This window comes from Salvelinus fontinalis, chromosome 28 (assembly GCF_029448725.1).
Source record: "Salvelinus fontinalis isolate EN_2023a chromosome 28, ASM2944872v1, whole genome shotgun sequence".
In the NCBI taxonomy this organism is placed as follows: Eukaryota; Metazoa; Chordata; class Actinopteri; order Salmoniformes; family Salmonidae; genus Salvelinus; species Salvelinus fontinalis.
In genome coordinates, this window is record NC_074692.1 from 22862681 (window position 1) to 22884981 (window position 22301).

General features: G+C 42.5%; 1 protein-coding gene across 1 annotated transcript; it reads right to left on the reverse strand.

The window, feature by feature from the left end:
* Positions 1-704: 704 nt before the first annotated feature.
* LOC129826429 (T-box transcription factor TBX5-like) lies at positions 705-21226 on the reverse strand. The gene is made up of 9 exons (XM_055887151.1): positions 20821-21226; positions 18360-18490; positions 17465-17559; positions 16890-17009; positions 15005-15152; positions 14220-14372; positions 11789-11880; positions 6849-7048; positions 705-4692 (listed from the first exon to the last, which is right to left on the reverse strand). Exons 2-9 carry the CDS (start codon positions 18480-18482, stop codon positions 4133-4135), a joined length of 1491 nt encoding a protein of 496 aa, XP_055743126.1. The 5' UTR covers positions 18483-18490; positions 20821-21226; the 3' UTR covers positions 705-4132.
* Positions 21227-22301: the final 1075 nt, after the last annotated feature.

Consider the following 22301-nt stretch of genomic DNA (forward strand, 5'->3'; position numbering starts at 1 on the left):
CAGCTGGAGGAGACGCGAGAGGCCAAACAACCTGTCACACACACACACACACACACACACACACACACACACACACACACACACACACACACACACACACACACACACACACACACACACACACACACACACACACACACACACACACACACACACACACACACACACACACACACACACACACAGCTGCACTCGAACCCCAGAACTAGACTACTCTGTTTAACTTAACCTCCTTTATCAACACTGACAGCTCAGGTCACCTCATAGGTGTTCTTTAACCTGCACTGTAGGAGTAACCTACTACTCAGCCTTAGTGTGCATGTTCATGTGTCTGCGTGTGTGTTCCATCCGCTGTGGTCCATGGCCAGCAGCACACTTTTAGAAAAAGCGTTCCAAAAGGTTTATTTGGCTGTCCCCAGCCAAATGGAACACAAAAGGGTTCTACCTGGAACCAAACATGGTTCTTCAAAGGGTTCTCTTATGGGGACAGCCAAAGAACCCTTTTAGGTTCTAGATAGTACATTTTTTTCTAAGAGTGTACTCCATGTAGAGTTGAGTAAGGACAGTCTTCTACAGTATGTTGAAGTGTATGCTGCATGTCTCTTCAGAAGGAACATAAACATGACAACAAAGTTATTCCAAATTCTCTTCAAATGTATTTATAAAGCCATTTATTCCAACCATGTTAAACATTGTCTCCACAAGGAAATGACAGGAGATAGAAAAAACAACAAAAAAAGCAAAAAAACAAACCTTCAATGAGAAACAAACAACTTGAACAATTCAACCAACTATGTGTCATTTCACCAACTTACAACAAAACCAGACAAAATCTCTATACCAATAAATACTATCAAAAATTACAATACAATAAAGCAAAAACACTTCCCAATTGATCACTTATTTCTCAACTCTTACACACTCTCTCACACACCCAGAGGAATGACTCTCCCCCCAACACGTACTGTACAGAGGCTCCCAACTGATCCTCTGGGAATCAATAGTAACTATTCCCATGTTAGTGCAAATCCCCATCACCCAGTTCCAAATAATGCACCCACTGACTCATATGCAGCATGCTTTTGTTTATCTCATTGGCAAAACATTGTATTGACCCCCCTCTTGAAGCCAGAGAGAACCTTTTTATGTTTTAAAGTTATTTTCCTGCAATTCTACACATTTTATTGCCATGGGCTGGAGAGAAATGTTGCTATATGATCAGAAATGTAATGCCATTTTATTCGTTTTGTCACGGGGCTGAGAGAAAATTGTGCAGTTTACTGCACATTTCCTGAAATTCTACACATTTTGCCATGACTTATGCCATGATAATATGAAATCTTAGTGAGAGTGACTCACAATATCAATGAGGACTCCCTGGAGGTCAGGGCCCCTGGGCACGTGCCCTTCATGCCCGGTCGGTAATTTCGGCCATGATTACTACAAGTTTAGATATCTAGATAGACTAACTTACCAATCTAAAATAAAATAGCTGACATGGGCTAATTGACCGATTTACACAACAAGAGGAATGATGCACAACCAAGGTTTGATTGGTCAGTTCGGGGTAATGGAGTGTTGTTTAGTCAGTTCGGGGTAATGGAGTGTTGTTTAGTCAGTTCGGGGTAATGGAGTGTTGTTTAGTCAGTTCGGGGTAATGGAATGTTGTTTAGTCAGTTCGGGGTAATGGAGTGTTGTTTAGCCAGTTCGGGGTAATGGAGTGTTGTTTAGTCAGTTCGGGGTAATGGAGTGTTGTTTAGTCAGTTCGGGGTAATGGAGTGTTGTTTAGTCAGTTCGGGGTAATGGAGTGTTGTTTAGTCAGTTCGGGGTAATGGAGTGTTGTTTAGCCAGTTCGGGGTAATGGAGTGTTGTTTAGCCAGTTCGGGGTAATGGAGTGTTGTTTAGCCAGTTCGGGGTAATGGAGTGTTGTTTAGCCAGTTCGGGGTAATGGAGTGTTGTTTAGCCAGTTCGGGGTAATGGAGTGTTGTTTAGTCAGTTCGGGGTAATGGAGTGTTGTTTAGTCAGTTCGGGGTAATGGAGTGTTGTTTAGTCAGTTCGGGGTAATGGAGTGTTGTTTAGTCAGTTCGAGGTAATGGAGTGTTGTTTAGTCAGTTCGGGGTAATGGAGTGTTGTTTAGCCAGTTCGGGGTAATGGAGTGTTGTTTAGCCAGTTCGGGGTAATGGAGTGTTGTTTAGCCAGTTCGGGGTAATGGAGTGTTGTTTAGTCAGTTCGGGGTAATGGAGTGTTGTTTAGCCAGTTCGGGGTAATGGAGTGTTGTTTAGTCAGTTCGGGGTAATGGAGTGTTGTTTAGTCAGTTCGGGGTAATGGAGTGTTGTTTAGCCAGTTCGGGGTAATGGAGTGTTGTTTAGTCAGTTCGGGGTAATGGAGTGTTGTTTAGCCAGTTCGGGAGTAAAGGACATGGCAGCTGTGAGAGCAACATGATGATGAGATGTGTGAATACCAAAAACGCAATAGGATTGTGTACATGTCTTCTGCCCTGCGGCTGCCTCTAAACAGAACAACATGTGTGTGTATGCAGGCACGTGCACAGCACAGGAGGCTGCTGAGGGGAGGACGGCTCATTATATTGGCTGGAACGGAGAAAATGGAATGGCATCAAACACATGGAAATCACTTCTTTGATGTAATTGTTACTATTCCACTTATTCCACTCCAGCCATTACCACGAGCCCGTCCTCCCCAATTAAGGTACCAACAACCTCCTGTGGTGCACAGACAGAGCCCTAGGGGTGATGGAGCACCTGCCCTTTGCCGTCCTTTGACAAAAGTGCCCTTTTGATTAGTGTCGTCTCTTCTAACTTCCAATGCAACACATTGTCCATCAAATTAGATAGTTTCTCATGAACTCATCAATCATGAGGAAAGTCCCCTCCGTCAACCTTTTGCCACTGTGAGTGCGTCAGTGCCCTGCTGCAATCCTCCTACTGGCATTATCTACCTACCGGTGCCGGGCGGGGAATTAGAAATGAATACTGCCAGTAGTGGGTTACTTTGGAGTTGCTAGCATGTGTTGTTTCACGGTCAGGGACACGGAAGGGGACATCTGCAAGTTTGACTGTTTGTCAGTAGCAGAACAAATTGAAATCAGGTAAACACTAGTTAGCTTGTTTTGACAACATAACCATGCTAACTAGCTGATTCATAACCTACATTCTAGATAATCAGCTGATATAGCCCACCCCAGTAGTGGTTCTTTTAACTAACTCCCTGTCATATGTGGTTCTAGCTTTAATGCTCTACAATGTGTGATGAATGAGTGTTATTGCAGAGAATTAAGGCCTATGTAAAATAAATGGATACATTAGAATTTGGCTACAGGAGCAGTAGAAAACAATGAATGGATTTAAGTTCTATTTATTATTATTTTGGGGGGGTTATGTGTGTGTGTGTGTGTGTGTGTGTGTGTGTGTGTGTGTGTGTGTGTGTGTGTGTGTGTGTGTGTGTGTGTGTGTGTGTGTGTGTGTGTGTGTGTGTGTCACGGCTTACTCCCTGCAGCCTGGTTTAAACTAACTGTTTATCTCTCTTCTGCTCTGCCTGTGGCCACTCAGCCGGCCTCTCAGCCGACATTAACTCACAGCAGCCCTGACCTGAGCTGACACACACACACACACACACACACACACACACACACACACACACACACACACACACACACACACACACACACACACACACACACACACACACACACACACACACACACACACACACACACACACACACACACACCAACTGGAAACCACGACCACAGAGACACAGTCTCACTTCTTCAGGGGACAGACAGGTAACATAGTGCATTATTAAAAGCAGTCTCAGGGATGAAGTTCGGAACGTTGTAGTTGATGGTGTCATCTTCCTTCCTGTCCCTCCAGTTAGAGTGCTTATCAATCTGGTTCCGCTAAAATCAGTTCCTTCCAGAGTGGTCCCAGACAGAGGGGGATGGTATTAAATGTAACACAAAGACGATCCAAGGCTCAATCCACAGCACAGGGAAAGACACAATTGGCAAATTAAATCTCTTCACACATCAAACGACACACCTCACATAAACACCTCACATAAATAGAACCCCCAGCCACCAGTCTGTCTTTCCCTTACACCTGTGGTCCAATCAGGTGGGCTCGCTCCACTCTGGGACCCCTCCCCTGATCTGTGTGTGTAGGGTGTGGTATTGGGTAGGAGACAGGGAGGTGGGGTAGCAGTGGTACTCTCTGAGTGGTGGGCTGGTGTGTTGGGGTGGTCTGGAGTTCTGGGTCTGGTAGGGGCACTGAGAGAGAGAGTCCTCCAGAGGAGGAGCGCCTTGGTGGGCTACTAGGCTCAGCTGAGAGCCCCTGGGACTGGAGGAGTAGGGCTGGTGGGGGAAGGTCATGTAGGGGTCAGTAGGGGTCATGGGGGTCATAGCAGGTGTCAAAGGGCAGCTGTAGGACCAGGATGTACAGCTGAGGTCATCCAGTCTGGGCTCAGATCCAGCAAACATACACGCCTGCCGCTGCCCCGCCTCTGACCTGTAGAGGGAGTCAGAGAGACCAGGGGGATGGGGATGGACAGCGAGAGGAAGAGAGGGAGGAGGGTAAGCAGATGGGTGATAGTAAGACTCAACATCGCTGGGAGAACTGTTGATGTAGGACTTCCTGTACTGGTGATGCTCTGTTGTAGGACAGGTATCATCTGCTGGAGAGAGAGAGAGAGAGAGAGAGAGAGAGAGAGAGAGCGAGAGAGAGCGAGAGCGAGAGAGAGAGAGAGAGAGAGAGAGAGAGAGAGAGAGAGAGAGAGAGAGAGAGAGAGAGAGAGAGAGAGAGAGAGAGAGAGAGAGTGTAAGATTGTGGAATACACTAAGATTGTGGAATACACTATGAAAGGAACAGCCCAGCAAGCACATTTGGTTCCTTGGAAGTTGTGGGAACGTACATTCTTGGTTCTGGTAACGAAGTCATAAAGTTTCCTGGCCTACGAAATGTAACGTTTTTTTAAACGTTCTGAGAATGGAAGTGAAATTTTCTGCTGCTCTGGGAAAGTACATTTTTAGGTTGCAGGAAGGTTTGAGAGTGTTTTACTGTGGTTACCTGAAAATGTTCCTGGGAGGTTTTATTAACATTCTGAGAACGGAAATGATAGGTTATTTAGAGGTTTTTGAATAACTTCCTGAAAACATTCACTGAATGTTTCAATAACAATGATAGCTTGCATTAATGGTTTTGAACTCAAAGCACAGATAGGACACATGGAGATTCATTTGCTTTGGCAAACACATGTATTTTTTATTGGGGCACGGCATCAGTGAGATTCAAACCTATGATCTCCTGTTCTCTAACCATGGAATTAGTCCACTGCGCCACCAGGATGTAGCAAGCATGCCATGTTTTTGGAACTCATACAAAGCTGTTCAATTTAGCTCATTCAAACAGACCCTATTTCAAAGGAAACAAGCACTCATTAAGATCAGGTGTGGCCAATAAGTGGGCGTGACCACACACCTGAACACACTTAACAAGATGCTGAGACGGAATGTAAACGTTTTCTTCGTGTTCTGAGAACATGACTTTAAATAGAACCATGAGGAAACCTGTAGTAAACATTATGCTGAAGTAGTGAAATTCCCAAAGGAGAACGTTGTTTCTTAACGTTCTCTGAACTATTTGAGACCAATCCCAATGTAAAAGCAGTTGGAGAACGTTCCTAGAACATTACCAAAAATGTAATTAAATGTAACCATGCTTGAACCTTTAGGAAATGTTCTGTTAAAGTAATGAAATACCAAGAAAATAAAGTTACTTTGTCAAGATCCTTCAATGTGCTGAGAATATTCCAAAGTTAAGCAACTGTCCTGCACCACTCCTAGAAGGTTGTGGGAAGGTTATATGCAAATTAACAACAGGACAACCAAGCTCCCATTAAGCTCTAAGAAACATATGGTTTTCAGAAAGCTATGTGCTAGCTGGGTGGTCTTCCACTAGCAACGACAATCATAGAAACAAAACATGCCAGACTCAAAGAGACATAAAAAACGAATCCAGTGTCTAGAGCAGGGGTGTCAAACTCATTTTACCATGGGGGCCGCATTCCATCTTCAACAAGGTCTGGAGGTCCGCAATGAAAATTGGTTATATTTCCTTGTCGTCAAAATGTGCTAAACATTTTCCTCTATCCATCATTATTGGAATTTTTGATGCTCCCTGATCTGTCTTGCTTTCATTTAGGTTATTATTCAACAAGTTCTCAGTCTCACATCAGAATGAGACATTCATCCATATTTGTCATTCAAATTTTTTGAGTTTGTTACAAAGTCAAATTTCGAAGTGTTTAAGGTTAAGTTTAGGCATTAACTCTGAATTTTTAGGGTTAGGGTGGAGTTTAAGCATTAACTCCAGATGGTTGAGGTAAGGGTTAAGGTTTGGGATACATTTAAAACCAAAATATTCAAAACAACTTTCTATCGCTGGCCTTGAACTTACAGATGCTTACGCCCATTCGCTATCCCCATCCACAACAGCCTAGAAAACCAAACCTACTCGAAGGTAACAGCGCTCACTGTTGCCCCTAGTGGCCGGCTTCCACATCATCTCCCGACGTCCTCAGACATGGATGGACGTTGAATACAGACTTGTATAAAGGCTGATCTGGCTGGTTTATTAGCAATCTGGACACAGTCAGGTGACATGATAATTTCTACACAGTTTTGATTTGGTTTTAGACATTTGAAAGTATATTGGAAAAAGCAAAAAAACGAATCTAAAATCTAAAAATAAATACTCAAACCACCCGTGGGCCGGATGTTTGACACCCCTGTTCTAGGGTGACAGTAGGCAGACAAATGCAGCGTTGCGTACCTTTCCTCTTGTTGCAGTGGTACACCTGCATGTGTTTGTGTGGGTCTGGTTGGGGGAGGGTGTAGGGGGTTGGAGGGGGGGTGAGGAGATCCTGGGTGGTGCTGCTCACCCCATTCCCACAGGTATAGGGGTGTGAACCCAACCCCCTCGGTTCCCCCTCAAACGGACTCACACTAGGACACACCCTCTGACACTCCTTACTGAGAGAGAGAGAGAGAGAGAGAGAGAGAGAGAGAGAGAGAGAGAGAGAGAGAGTCCAAGCACAGTAATTAGACAGGTCTCCAGTCACTGCAGATATATGAGTATATTGTAGGCCAAACCGTCTAATTAAGGTGAAAATATTGTCTGAGCTGCTTGCCAAGACATTACACAAGAATTTAGTTCAGCCTGTTCTTAAATGTACTGTATATTTCCATACTTGTGTCTACCCCTTCAGAATCAAACCACAGTATTTCTTTATTTTTGCACTCTCCCTCCCAGTTTCATCATTCTTGTTCTATTATAGACTTGCATTTTATGAAGTATTTACCTGCTGTACAGCAAATATTCACTCTGCAAAAAATACATATTTCATTATCTCTACTTGCTTTTCCTCCACTCTTTCTCCCTCTCACTCCTTTTCACATCTACACTGGCCTCAGCTACCTCAGTGTTATGTAGGGGACAGTGGGCTGTCTCTCTACCTCTCATCCTACCGTGACACACACACAAACACACGCTCACGTATGCACACGCACACAACACACACACACACACACACACACACACACACACACACACACACACACACACACACACACACACACACACACACACACACACACACACACACACACACACACACACACTCTGCTGAGAGATAATATGCTTCTCTAAAAATAAACTCTCAGCCACATGCCACTTCAGATACTCTCCTGTTTCCCTCTTCTCTCACTCTAACACCACAGTCCATCCCCTTTCTTATTTCCTCCTTCCTTTCTCCTCACATAGAGCAGTGACTAATACAATACCTTTCCAGTCCTCCCTTCTCATCCTCTCTCCTCCTCTCCTCCTTCTCCTAATCTACAGTCTCTCTCTGAGAGGACATAGAACTCTAAACCCCTTAAACTGCTGACACAAAACAGACTGTCCCTTTCAAACGTCTGAGGCTCTGTACTCCAGTATCTTGGATTTGAAATTATACAATGACTCTGAGGTTAAAGTGTAGACTGTCAGCCTGAATTTGAGGGTATTTTCATTCATATCGGGTGAACTGTTTAGAAATTATAGCACTTTCTGTACATAGTTCCCCCAATTTAGGGGACCAAAAGTATTGGGAAAAATTCACTTATATGTGCATTAAAGTAGTCAAAAGTTTAGTATTTGGTCCCATATTCCTAGCACGCAATGATTACATCAAGCTCATGACTACAAACTGTAGATGCATTTGGATGCATTTGGATGCATTTGCTGATTGTTTTGGTTGTGTTTCAGATTATTTTGTTAGCAATAGAAATGAATGGTAAACAATGTATTGTGTCATTTTGGAGTCACTTTATTGTAAATAAGAATAGAACATGTTCATGTAGATGATACCATGATTACAGATAGTGCTGAATTAATCGTAAATAATGATAAGTAGGAAAGTTACAGATGCACATGCAGTACCAGTCAAAGGTTTGGACACACCTACTCATTCAAGGGTTTTTCTTTATTTTTTACTATTTTCTACATTGTAGAATAATAGTGAAGACATCAAAACTATGAAATAACACATATGGAATCATGTAGTAACCAAAAAAGTGTTAAACAAATCAAAATATCTGATGAGTCCAAATGTGAATTTCTTGGTTCCAAACGCTGTGTCTTTGTGAGATGCAGAGTAGGTGAACGGATGATCTCTGCATGTGTGGTTCCCACCATGAAGCATGGAGAAGGAGGTGTGATGGTGTGGGGGTGCTTTGCTGGTGACATTGTCAGTGATTTATTTACCGACAGTGATTTATTTAGAATTAACCAGCACAGTGATTTACTTAGAATTAACCAGCATGGCTACCACAGCTATCGGTAGCGATACGCCATCCCATCTGGTTTGCGCTTAGTGGTACTATCATTTGTTTTTTAACAGGACAATGACCCAACACACCTCCAGGCTGTGTAAGGGCTATTTGACCAAGAAGGAGAGTGATGAAGTGCTGCATCAGATGACCTGGCCTCCACAATCACCCGAACTCAACCCAATTGAGATAGTTTGGGATTAGTTGGACCGCAGAGTGAAGGAAAAACAGCCAACAAGTGCTCATTGTATGTGGGAACTCCTTCAAGACTCTTGGAAAAGCATTCCAGGTGAAGCTGGTTGAGAGAATGCCAAGAGTGTGCAAAGCTGTCATCAAGGCAAAGGGTGGCTACTTTGAAGAATCTAACATCTAAAATATATTTTGTTTTGTTTAACACTTTTTTGGTTACTACATGATTCCATATGTGTTATTTTATGGTTTTGATGTCTTCACTATTATTCTGCAATATATAAAATAGTAAAAATATAGAAAAACCCTTGAATGAGTGGGTGTATCCAAACTTTTGACCGGTACTGTATATCATACCCCCCCTCGAAAATAATAACCTTCCCTGTTATTGTAATGGTGAGAGGTTAGCATGTCTTGGGAGTATGATACTTGTGCGTCTGTAACTTTCTCACGCATCATTATTTAATTTTCAGTTAGGACTATCCGTAATCATGGTCGCATCCACAATATGGGACCACCCAACTAAATACTAAACTTTTGACTACTTTATTAATACACATACAAGTTAGCTTGTCCCCTAAACTGGGGGAATATGTACAGAAAGTGCTGTAATTTCTAAAGGGTTCACCCAATATGAATGAAAAAACACTCAAATGAAAACTGTCAGTCTGCACTTTAACATCGTAGTCATTGTATTATTTTTTAATGTGTCACTGTCCCAATACTTTTGGAGCTCACTGTATATGCTCCAATGTGATCTGGCCCGCACCAACCCCAGCAGGACAGCTCTGGGGTCCTTCCACCCCACATCTCACGTTTCCTGGTCTTCCACACTGCCATTTTTTCCTGCCCCAACAAGTAGTTTACTAGTCAGTCCCTTCGCCTGTTGGCTACGCTACAGTGGCTTCGGAAGGTATTCAGACCGCTTGACTTTTTCCACATTTTGTTACGTTACAGCCTTATTCTAAAATGGATTAAATTGTTTTCTCCCCTCATCAATCTACACACAATAGCCCACAATGACAAAGCAAAAACTGTTTTTTAGAAGTGTATATCATATTTACATAACTATTCAGACCCTTTACTGAGTAATTCAAGCACCTATGTCATCAATTACAGCCTCGAGTCTTCTTGGGTATGACGCTACAAGCTTGGCACACCTGTATTTGGGGAGTTTCTCCCATTCTTCTCTGCAGATCCTCTCAAGCTCTGTCAGGTTGGGTGGGGAGTGTTGCTGCAGGTCTTTCCAGAGGTCTCTCCAGAGATGTTCGATTGGGTTCAAGTCCGGGCTCTGGCTGGGCCACTCAAGGACATTCAGAGATTTATCCCGAAGCCACTCGTGCTTTGTTTTGGCTGTGTGCTTAGGGTCGTTGTCCTGTTGAACCTTCGCCCCAGTCTGAGGTCCTGAGCACTCTGCAGCAGGTTTTCATCAAGGATCTCTCTATGCTTTGCTCCGTTCATCTTTGCCTCAATCCTGACTAGTCTCTGAGTCCCTGCCGCTGAAAAACAACCCCACAGCATGATGCTGCCACCACCATGATTCCATGTGGGATTGTGCCAGGTTTCCTTCAGACGTGATGCTTGGAATTCAGGCCAAAGAGTACAATCTTCATTTCATCAGACCAGAGAATCTTGTTTCTCGTGATCTGAGAGTCTTTAGGTGCCTTTTAGCAAACTCCAAGCGAGCTGTCGTGACTTTTACTGAGGAGTGGCTTCGGTCTGGCCACTCTATCATAAAGGCCTGACTGGTGGAGTGCTGCAGAGATGGTTGTCCTTCTGGAAGGTTCTCCCAACTCCACAGAGGAACTCTAGAGCTCTGTCAGAGTGACCATCAGGTTCTTGGTCACCTCCCTGACCAAGGCCCTTCTCCCCCGATTGCTCAGTTTGGCCGGGCGGCCAGCTCTAGGAAGAGTCTTGGTGGTTACAAACATCTTCCATTTAAGGATGATGGAGGCCACTGTGTTCTTGGGGACCTTCAATGCTGCACACATTTTTTGGTGCCCTTCCCCAGATTTGTGCCTCGACACAATCCTGTCTCGGAGCTCTACAGACAATTCCTTTGACCTCATGGCTTGTTTTTTTCTCTGGCATGCACTGTCAACTGTGGGACCTTTATATAGACAGGTGTGTGCCTTTCCAAATCATGTTCAATCAATTGAATTTACTACAAGTGGACTACAATCAAGTTGCAGAAACATCTCAAGGATAATCAATGGAAACAGGATGCACCTGAGCTTAATTTCGAGTCTCATAGCAGAGGGTCTGAATACTTATGTAAATAAGGTATTTCATTTAGATTTAAAAAAAAAAATCTAATATTTCTAAAAACCTGTTTTCGCTTTTTCATTTTCGGGGTATTTTATGTAGATTGCTGAGGATAAAAAAAAAAAACTGTACTATACCAACGTATAGTACAGGTCCAGAGTCAGCCCAAACCCTAGGCCTGTACACCACCCACCCAGGACAGAAAACACCCCTACCAGTCTGGAACAAGAAAATAACAGATGCTCAACTGTCTCCTCTTCCCCACAGAATCCTCTACTGTAGATCACTAGAGAGAGAGAGAGAGAGAGAGAGAGAGAGAGAGAGAGAGAGAGAGGAGAGAGAGAGAGAGAGAGAGAGAGAGAGAGAGAGGAGAGAGAGAGAGAGAGGAGAGAGAGAGAGAGAGAGAGAGAGAGAGAGAGAGAGAGAGAGAGAGAGAGAGGCTGTACTCACCCCTGTATCTTAGCCATGCGGTGCAGCTCCATGTCATCACTGCCTCTGAAGCCCTTAGCGAACGGGTTGTTCTCTATCTTCAGCTGGGTGATCTGACAGGGACACAACATACTTCCTTAGATCACTTAACACCCAGCCCAGTCCTGTGTTATACTGTATCCTACTGATCCATAAGGAATGTTGGATCTGGACCTGAACAGGGGTGGATTTGGGGACTCTGGATAGCAACATGAACATTTCACAGAACCACATTCTTAGAAAGGAAAGGTGCTATATAGAACCTAAAGGGGTTATTTGACTATCCCCGTAGGACAACCCTTTGAATAATATGTTTTGGTTCCTATAAGGACCCTTTTGGGTTCAATGTAGAACCCTTTCCACGGAGGGTTCTACATGGAACCCAAAAGGGTTCTATCTGGAACCCAAAAGAGATCTACCTGGAACCCAAACATGGAACCCATGTTCTGACAGAATACATTTTTTAACCAGCAGAAGATCCCAGTGTAAACTGCTTCCCTAAACAGTCGCCAGGTTTAAATACATCAAGCCAAATATACTGGTTCTTGGAACATTTGGAGTGAAAAATATTTATTTTCACTGTCAACGTCACAATGGGGTTGGTTTGTGTTTTTCTTGTTAAGCACGGGATGTATTTATCACAATACACGTGGGCTTTTACTATGGAGCTATAATCAATGCCAACAGAAGTGTAATTTGAATCAAAGAAAGTTGAATTTCTGTTCAGAAATGTTATTTGAATTCAATAGTTTAAAATGTTGTATTGCAAAAATATAATTATTGAACGCATACATTGAATTTGTATTGCATGTCTTTGTGTGTGTGCCTGCATGACAGAGAGAGAGAACTTCTGTGAGTGTAATGTTTACTGTCCATTTTTATTGTTTATTTCCCTTTTGTATATTATCTACTTCACTTGCTTTGGCAACGTTAACATACAGTTGAAGTCGGAAGTTTACATATACCTTAAGTGTAGTTTACATACACATTTAAACTCAGTTTTTCATAATTCCTGACATTTAATTCTAGGTCAGTTAGGATCACTACTTTATTTTAAGAATGTGAAATGTCAGAATAATAGTAGAGAGAATGTGTAACGGCTTTCGTTGAAGGAAGGAGAGGAGGACCAAAATGCAGCGTGGTACGTATCCATAATATACTTTTAATGAGAATGAATACAAAATATAAAAAGAACAAGAGAAACAAAATGAAAACCGAAACAGTCCCGAATGGTGAAAACACTAAAACGGAAAACAACTACCCACAACCCATAGTGGGAAAACAGGCTACCTAAGTATGATTCTCAATCAGAGACAACGATCGACACCTGCCTCTGATTGAGAACCATACTAGGCCAAACACATAGAAATATAACGACTAGAACAAAACATAGAAAAACAACATAGAATGCCCACCCCAACTCACGCCCTGACCAAACTAAAATAAAGACATAAAAAATGAACTAAGGTCAGAACGTGATAGAATGATTTATTTCAGCTTTTATTTCTTTCATCACATTCCCAGTGGGTCAGAAGTTTACATACACTTAATTAGTATTTGGTAGCATTGCCTTTACATTGTTTAACTTGGGTCAAACGTTTCGGGTAGCCTTCCACAAGCTTCCCACAATAAGTTGGGTGAATTTTGGCCCATTCCTCCTGACAGAGCTGCTGTAACGGAGTCAGGTTTGTAGGCCTCTTTCTCACACAACCTTTTTCAGTTCTGCCCACAAATGTTCTATTGGATTGTCAGGGCTTTGTGATGGCCACTCCAATACCTTGACTTTGTTGTCCTTGAGCCATTTTGCCACAACTTTGGAAGTAAGCTTGAGGTTATTGTCCATTTGGAAGACCCATTTGTGACCAAACTTTAACTTCCTGACTGATGTCTTGAGATGTTGCTTCAATATCTCCACATAATTTTCCTCCCTCATGATGCCATCTATTTTGTGAAGTGCACCAGTCCCTCCTGCAGCAAAGCACCCCCACAACATGATGCTGCCACCCCCGTGCTTCACGGTTGGGATGGTGTTCTTCGGCTTGCAAGACTCACCCTTTTTCCTCCAAACATGACGATGGTCATTATGGAACCATAACAGACATGATCAAAGGAAAGGAACAGGTCAGAACTGCCCTGTGAAGTGTACACACTGTTATCAAACTTGACATGTTGAATTGAGAACAGTGACCCCGGGGAATAATGCACTGATTCACATGGAAAAAAATATACACCCATAAGACAACTCTGGCCTGCTTTAGCTGCAACTCATTTATATAATCTGCACAACTGGACCTGGATAAATCAATTGTATCTATGACAAAATAATCCAGAAATATCTGACCAAATAAAATGAACAAAAATGTGACTTTGTTAACTAAATAATAATGACTTTGTCTTTTCAGTGTTTCAGTACCTTGTGGTTCTGGTATGATGTCACGGCGATGAATGAGGTCTCTGAGAACATGTGCGTGCAGAAGGCTGTGTTCTTGGAACCAAACCCATTGTGTTCATCTGCTTTGACGATGTGGAGGCGGGGTTGGTATTTATGCATTGAGTTTAATATAATCTGCAATACAGCAAAAACAGAGACATACAGTAAACAGTAAAACACTGAATGCTGTAGCGCCATCCCACTTGTAGAATGATATTCAATAGGGCCACAAAATTGCCCTTCTGTCTACTCTGGACCCATGCTAAATTGTTAATTTCCAGATGTGTCTCTTTTTGTACCAATTTACTGGGTGTATCTTTGTTGTGGTCCCTCTCTAGCGTGTGTGTGTGTGTGTGTGTGTGTGTGTGTGTGTGTGTGTGTGTGTGTGTGTGTGTGTGTGTGTGTGTGTGTGTGTGTGTGTGTGTGTGTGTGTGTGTGTGTGTGTGTGTGTGTGTGTGTGTGTGTGTGTGTTCGTTGAGAGAGCTAATCCTAACTGATGTGATAGTCCCACCAGGCAAGGGTACGAGGCATGAGCTAATGGCCCTGAACGTCATTAACATCATTATTGTGGTTACCGCTGTTTTATCAGCAGAGCTATCCATCCTCACACACACACACACACACACACACACACACACACACACACACACACACACACACACACACACACACACACACACACACACACACACACACACACACACACACACACACACACACACACACACACACACACACACACAGGTAGAGCGAAGTAAAGGACTGACGTGTCCAAAGGGGTCCAAGTGGTTGTTAGTGAGTTTGAGTTTCTGGAAGGAGACAAGCTGGCGTGTCCAGTGGCTCCCAGTGGCTGGAGAGTCAGGGTGGACGTACAACCTCCCTGGCATGGCCGGCTCTGCCTTCCCCGAAACAGACCTGACACACACACACACACACACACACACACACACACACACACACACACACACACACACACACACACACACACACACACACACACTGAATTCACACGTCGACAACTCAACCTAATATCAGTTACAATTGGACGCTGATGTGCATGTCAGATGGCCCTGCTTTGACCCAGCCCTGCCCTTTTCTGCCGCCACGCCACTCGTACTGTATGTCGCTCTCTCTCTCTCTCTCTCTCTCTCTCACACACTCTCTCACACACACACACACACACACCACACACACACACACACACACACAGTCTGACCCGGCCATGCTCTATACTGTCACACTGGCACAGGAGACACACAGATCTGACGTGCCTCTGGCTGTATCTATTATTATCTATTCTTATTATTAGACCAACATCCTCCTCACATTTAAACTGCTTTCAACATGAAGAGAGACACAGCTGGCCCCCATCAGTGACATCAGGATATGTTAATACCAATCCAGGTGTTAATCAGAGCGATGGATGACGTACAGGCAAATCACAACCATGTGAGCATGAAAGATGTTTCCAAAAATGATCATCCTTGTAGGACAATAAACTAATCTGATCTATTTCAAACAGGCAAAATGTTCTGGTTCACATTAAATACAATAGACTATGACATGTGTGCGTGTTGTTGTCGGTGTGTATGACTTCTTAAGGGAATCTGTCCGAGAAGAATGCCTCCAACTGGCCACAACTGGACCGAGCTGGAAAACATGTTCACTGAAGTTATTTCACGTCTGTCAAATGGGACAGGGAAATGACAGAGCACCACGGATATTTACAAACAAAGAACCTCCCTTAGAGGGAGATCTACCCACGCACAACAGCGTTCACATTAGACATTAACATAGGTCCTTGTCCTAAACATGACTGAAAATGGGCCATCTGCCTCCCATTGGGCCAGTGGGATCAGCTGAATGAAGCGTCTTTTAGGGTGCCACAGGGCATCATCACGTGACCAGGGAGAGGATGACAGCCTCACGCAGCACAAGTGGGTTTAGATCTCCCCTGCAGCCTCATGCTGGTGTGGACCTCAGAGAGACCCGGTCTTTAATCTGCCCGCCACATGAACCCATGGTACTGAGACTGAACCGGTGGTCAGGGACAGGGGGAGTGGCGCGCGGCCAGCAGGCAAACACAGGGAAATAGGCCACAGGGCACGGGGCACGGGGCACGGGGTAGGACTAGAACATCACTGCAGCATTTTAGTAGGGCACTGTGTTATATATTTCTCTCTCTATGATGTTAAAATACAGCATATAGCATTTTATCATGGGCGGCAGGTAGCCTAGCAGTTAAGAATGATGGGCCAGTAAGCGAAAGATTGCTGATTTGAATCCCAGAGCTGACTAGGTGAAAAATCTGTTGAGCACCGCACTTAATCCTAATTGCTCCTGTAAATCGTTCTGGATCACAGTTTCTGCTAAATGACTCAAATGTAAATGTAAATGTTATCAGCATAGTGTTATTGGGATGAAATCTCTAATAGGAGAGATAGATATAAGCTTTGCTCCTGGTTTTCTGATACTTTGAAGCTTGAAACTTGGCTATGGGTTATTGGGTGGGTTGAGTCAGTTATAGGCTACTAAACCCATTTCAAGTATTTATTCCATCAGTTTATGAGATAAACATTAGTCTACATTTAACACAAACAATACACATCAAGTAGGCTATTTAAATATGCAAAGATGTGATATGAAGCTTGCCATTTATTATCAGCGAACTTGTAGCGGTGGTCATCTGCGGGCACGATATCCATGAGGAGAATATACTTGCTTTTAGGGTTGAGGCCCGTCACCTTCACCTTGTAGCAGGGGAACATCCGCCTGGTGAGACAGGAAATCCACCGACCGTAAGGAACATAGCAAAAAAAATCCATATCCGTAGGCCTATCACTGAGGCATAACAACCATCGCTGCGGTTGTGAGCAAAAACCGAAACAAAACATACTTGTGATAATTATAGGCTAAATAAAAATGTTAGGCTACAAACATTAATCACAAAAATGTGACTAAATATTTGAAGGTTTAACAGGTCTATAGGCCTAGTAGATTCGTTTTTATATTTTCCTAAATGCTCCTTGGTAATTACCATATAGCCTAAACCAAAGTAAAAAGAGAGAAACGATATGTTTGTAAATTTATAGGGACACGATTTTCATTCTCGTTCTCACCTAATACAAAAATACATTCAGAAAAGAATAGGCTACTTTTACTTTTTCAAAGCATTCAGCACTGATGTTTGAAGATAAAAATGAAGAGATTAAGACAGGCAATTTTACCTTCCCGCCTTAGTGATGATCATCTCCGTTCCAACCTTGTGGAATTTATCCCACAGTTCCCGCTCTTGCATGTATACTTTTATTCCATCCAGTCCCTGAGAACAGAGAGAACAGAGGAGATAATAAATATATTAAACATTTAAACCAAAGACCCACTCCCTCCGCCATGAATGTCCTACCAATAGGTCTACACAAACTTGTTATTTCAACATTGTAAAAACAATAAATAAATAAAATCAAAATATGTTGGCCTGTAATGCCTGCCCATTTACATTGTATTTCATCTTAATGAGACTAGGTCGTATTATTGGAACAGGTTTACTTTACATTAATAACAATAACTAGTGTAAGACTATGTATTACATACATAGGCCTACACTGTTAAACAGGCTACTGAAGGTTTCACATTTATCCGTCAACAACGATATTTTAACGGAGTTTGACAGAGATTTGACCAGAGAGAAGCAGTCAGTCAGTGTTGCTCTGGGCATGTTCTTGGTAACCAACCGACAGTTTAGAAACCAAATCTAGGTCATATTCAGCTCCGGCATTCCTAAAACGGACTGTTTGTTTCTGCTTTGACATGACATGGACTACTACCTAGCTGACTTTAGTTATTATATTGGGGGAATAAGCTAATCGTTTAAATTAGTGGCCTAGGCCTATATTATTCTGTGAAAAAAAAAGGTATCTCTAATAGGCTAAAACACCGTAGATTATTAGCCTAATAATTACATTATTTTTGGAATTTTTCCATATCACTTAAAGGAGAAAAAAATCATGCAATTTCGGTGCATGCAAAAATCGTCATCACCCACAATTTAAAAATAAATGGAAGTGCATCGTTTTTATGTTTAGAACAATTAAACACACGCGCACACACGCGGTTAGTTACCTGCTGTGTGCACGTTGTCTGCGGTGAAGGTGGCGAGCTCAGGGAGCGAGTATGATTCTCCGGTTTGTTCTCTTTCGGGGAGTCCTTGTCGGTGTCCACGTGCTCTTGGATGGCGTTAGCCATGACACTACCTGACACGGAAGGACACACGGACGGGATAGACGCAACACACACACACTATTATCTGATATTATATTATCAGTCAATACTTTACTATTAGCCAATAAGAGCTACCACAGAGACCATCATTCCATATTCCAAGAGAGCTAATAGCCAAAGGAGATAGGCCTATATGGACGCTGTATTTTCAGAATCATCGGCCTAGGCCTATACTGTACACTGTGTGTAGAAAACAATGAGAACACCCCCCCCCCCCCCCCCCCCCCCCAATCACCACCACACTTTTTGCCCTCAGAACAGCCTCAATTCATCAGGGCACGGACTCTACAAGTGTAGAGTGTCGAAAGCGTTCCACAGGGATGCGGGCCCATGTTGACTCCAATGCTTCCCATAGTTGTGCCAAGTTGGCTGGATGTTCTTTGGGTGGTGGACCGTTCTTGATACACACGCGAAACTGTTGGGCGTGAAAAACCCAGCAGCGTTGCAGTTCTTGATACAAACGAGTAGCACCTACCATACCCCATTCAAAGGCACTTCGATCTTTTGTCTTTCCCATTCACCCTCTGAATGACACGCACACACAATCCATTTCTCAATTGGCTTAAATATCCTTCTTTAACCTGTCTCCTCCCCTTCATCTACACTGAAGTGGACTTAACAAGTGACATCAATAAGGGAAAACAGCTTTCACCTATTCACCTGGTCAGTGTCTATGTCACGGAAAGAGACGGTGTTCTTAATGTTTTGTACACTCAGTGTATATCCGGATTCAATTATATGCTTAGTTTATCATCCAAATGAAAAGCGTTCACTAAAGCGTGCATTATAGGCTACATTGAAACGTTGCAAAATAAAGCAAATATGATCTCCACTAATATATTAACATGTTGACTGTAGAGCTGATAATATTGACTTGAATTCAATGTGCAGCTCAGTCTCATTTCACAGAAAATATGGCAAAATAATAATGCAATTCAAACTAAAAATATACTACCAAATAATCTGTTTTATGCATTTTGAAACACGTAAAGAAACATGCTCATGCACAAATGGTCTAGATAATCAAATTAAACAAATTAAGAAATCAAATATCAGTAGGCTAAGACTTTGTGACAAACTATTATTAGGCTATATTGAAAATAATTTCATGATTATGTCACATGGTGGGCATATTAACAACGTAATAATAACAACAATAATAATATCAACAATAACAACAACAATAATAATCGTCACCATCATAATCATAATCTAATAACAGTCTAATAATGAATAATGTAGTTTATGCATACATGAATTTAGGCCTATAAATAATGTATCAATAATAACCTAAGAATGACACTATTTTAGGCTACTAGAAATCAAATATGTTATTAGTAAGCTATACAATGATATGATGCTATAAACTGTGAAAGATCAGGGCACACTGGTAAAAAAAAACATTGTTTTCAATATATTATTGACTATAACATTTCTAGTGACGCTAAAGGCTCTTTCAATCTGCAAAACTGAAGCGTTACATATACGCGATAGAAATGTAAAGGTCATTTCCGATGGAGCCGAAATATGCAGCGTTTACCGTGAATGCAGTCCCCGCTGAATCAGGAACATTGACTTTAAATTTCAATCATGCTGTAAAACTGAATTTACGCGATGAGACTGAATAGAGCCCAAAATCTAAACAGTGTTTCTAGATGACCGATGAGAGGTCCAGTTTGACTTATTGTTGGTAAAATCCCAGACTGCACATGAATATCTCTCACTGAACAGCATCCGAGTTGAAATATATATGCTATGTGTGGTAGCCTACTTATTTTTCTGTGTATTTTTGTACTGTCAAATAATGTGGTCAAATCAGCTACTTCTATTTAAAGTAGCCTATTTGATAGTATTTTCAAATAACATCCTATAAATAGCCGAAACTATTTACAAATACTTGTTTCCAAAAACACATGATTTCAAATACCCATAGGACCAAACTGGGTTCAAATGCATATAGTATTTAAATATTTGTGTTTAAAATTTAACTTTGTGTATTTGAGTATTTTCACATGCCAATATTTTCCAAGTGTATTTCCAAATAGGCCTACATTCCAACATTAAACTACTTTTATTTTCAAAATAAAAAAATATCCAAATACTTAGACTACTTCGAAATGACTTTGAAGTAATGGAAATCCCTACGTGAAATACTATTTGAACGCAGGTCTGCACTATACATCAACTCTGGACAGGAACGTCATGGAGTCCGCGTCTAAAGCCAAGCTGCTGAGACTAAACAATTCATTCATACTCAAACACTTCTCAAACACTCCCTACTCTTTGGGTGTAGGCCGCCTACCTTATGCGCTCTTCTGTTTCGTTCCTGGAGAACACAGTTCAACGGTCATCCTGGTGTGTGTGTGTGTGCGTGTGTGTGTGTGTGTGTGTATTGTGTGTGTGTGTGTGTGTGTGTGTGTGTGTGTGTGTGTGTGTGTGTGTGTGTGTGTGTGTGTGTGTGTGTGGTGTGTGTGTGTGTTAAATCCGTGTCCAGAATCGCTGTGTTACCTATGTCCGAAATTCCCACAGGCCCACACTCATGCACTTAAGTAACCGAATTAATTAGAACACTCTGTGAGCAGACCTCCGTCAGTAACGCAATATACCGTGGATATCATACTGGACGAAGGTTATATACGTCTTAGTATTTTAAAACTGGATTGTAGCCTATGTCTGGACAAACTTTCCTACACTGTCTGACTCTGTCTGTTGTCGCAGCCAGCCTGGTCGACCCTTAAGAGACCCCCGTGTTCCCGCCTTCCCTCCTCCTCTCTCTCTCTCTCCGTGCAGGGGAGCTCTCAGTTTGTCCCTCAAATCAGCAATGATAAGCTTCAAGGAAATCCCTTCGTTTTTCAGCCCCACCCCCATCATACCCCCCCCCCCCCCCCCCCATAGCCTATACTCCTCCAATTCTCTCTGACAACCGCAAGTGTTCCCATATTTAGGATGCCCTAAATATCAGGAGTCAAATCGATCAAAGTAGGCCTATCACAATTATCAATTTATCAGTCACTGAAAGATTGGATCATAAGATGCCTCTCTCTCGCTCTCTCTCTCTCTCTCTCTCTCACACACCACACACACACACACACACACACACACACACACACACACACACACACACACACACACACACACACACACACACACACACACACACACACAGACAGACACACACACACACACACACACACACACACATACACACATTGAGAGAGAGATAGAAAACATGTGTAAATGGGGGGGTCGTCGTTTTATGAGGATTTGGTTTGGTTTAATAGCATGAAAGTAGACTACCTAATCCCTATTGAAGAGAGGAGCAACAATAAATAAATACACGAATGCATTCTCAGAATATAAATAGCTAGGCTAGCCTAGACATGTATATTATCTCATAGGCTACCATCCCCCAAAGCAATTTGGTGCAGTGAGCGCGAATATGTCTGGATTACTGACAATCGACATAATCAACCGGTTGCGCGCATTACCGTGCAGCTCTAGACCAGAGTCAACCGGAGTTGAAAGTTGAAGGGGTCAGCGCGAGGTAAACTGGCGTTCGTTTGGACTCGGCTCTCTCCGGTTGGCGAAATGAATTTGACTCTGATTTCCATGAAATAATCCATCCGCAATCACACACACTGAAATAGTCTGTCAGGGCTACATTGCAGATGTAGTCTATTATAATAGCCAAATTGTGTTAAATTATAGACCTGCGCATTATGCGGTGGTGTAAGAAGTTGTCTTTGTGTAGGCCTAAATAATTATAGCATATAGGCTATTTTA

Excerpts from the sequence above, each read along its gene's own strand:
- LOC129826429 (XM_055887151.1), bottom strand. The coding sequence starts at position 18,482 with ATGGCTAACGCCATCCAAGAGCACGTGGACACCGACAAGGACTCCCCG. Across the intron at positions 15,153-16,889 it reads AAGTTCGCTGATAATAAATG|GTCTGTTTCGGGGAAGGCAG; the intron begins GCAAGCTTCATA and ends TGTGTGTGTCAG. Across the intron at positions 7,049-11,788 it reads CGCATGGCTAAGATACAGGG|TAAGGAGTGTCAGAGGGTGT; the intron begins GTGAGTACAGCC and ends TCTCTCTCTCAG.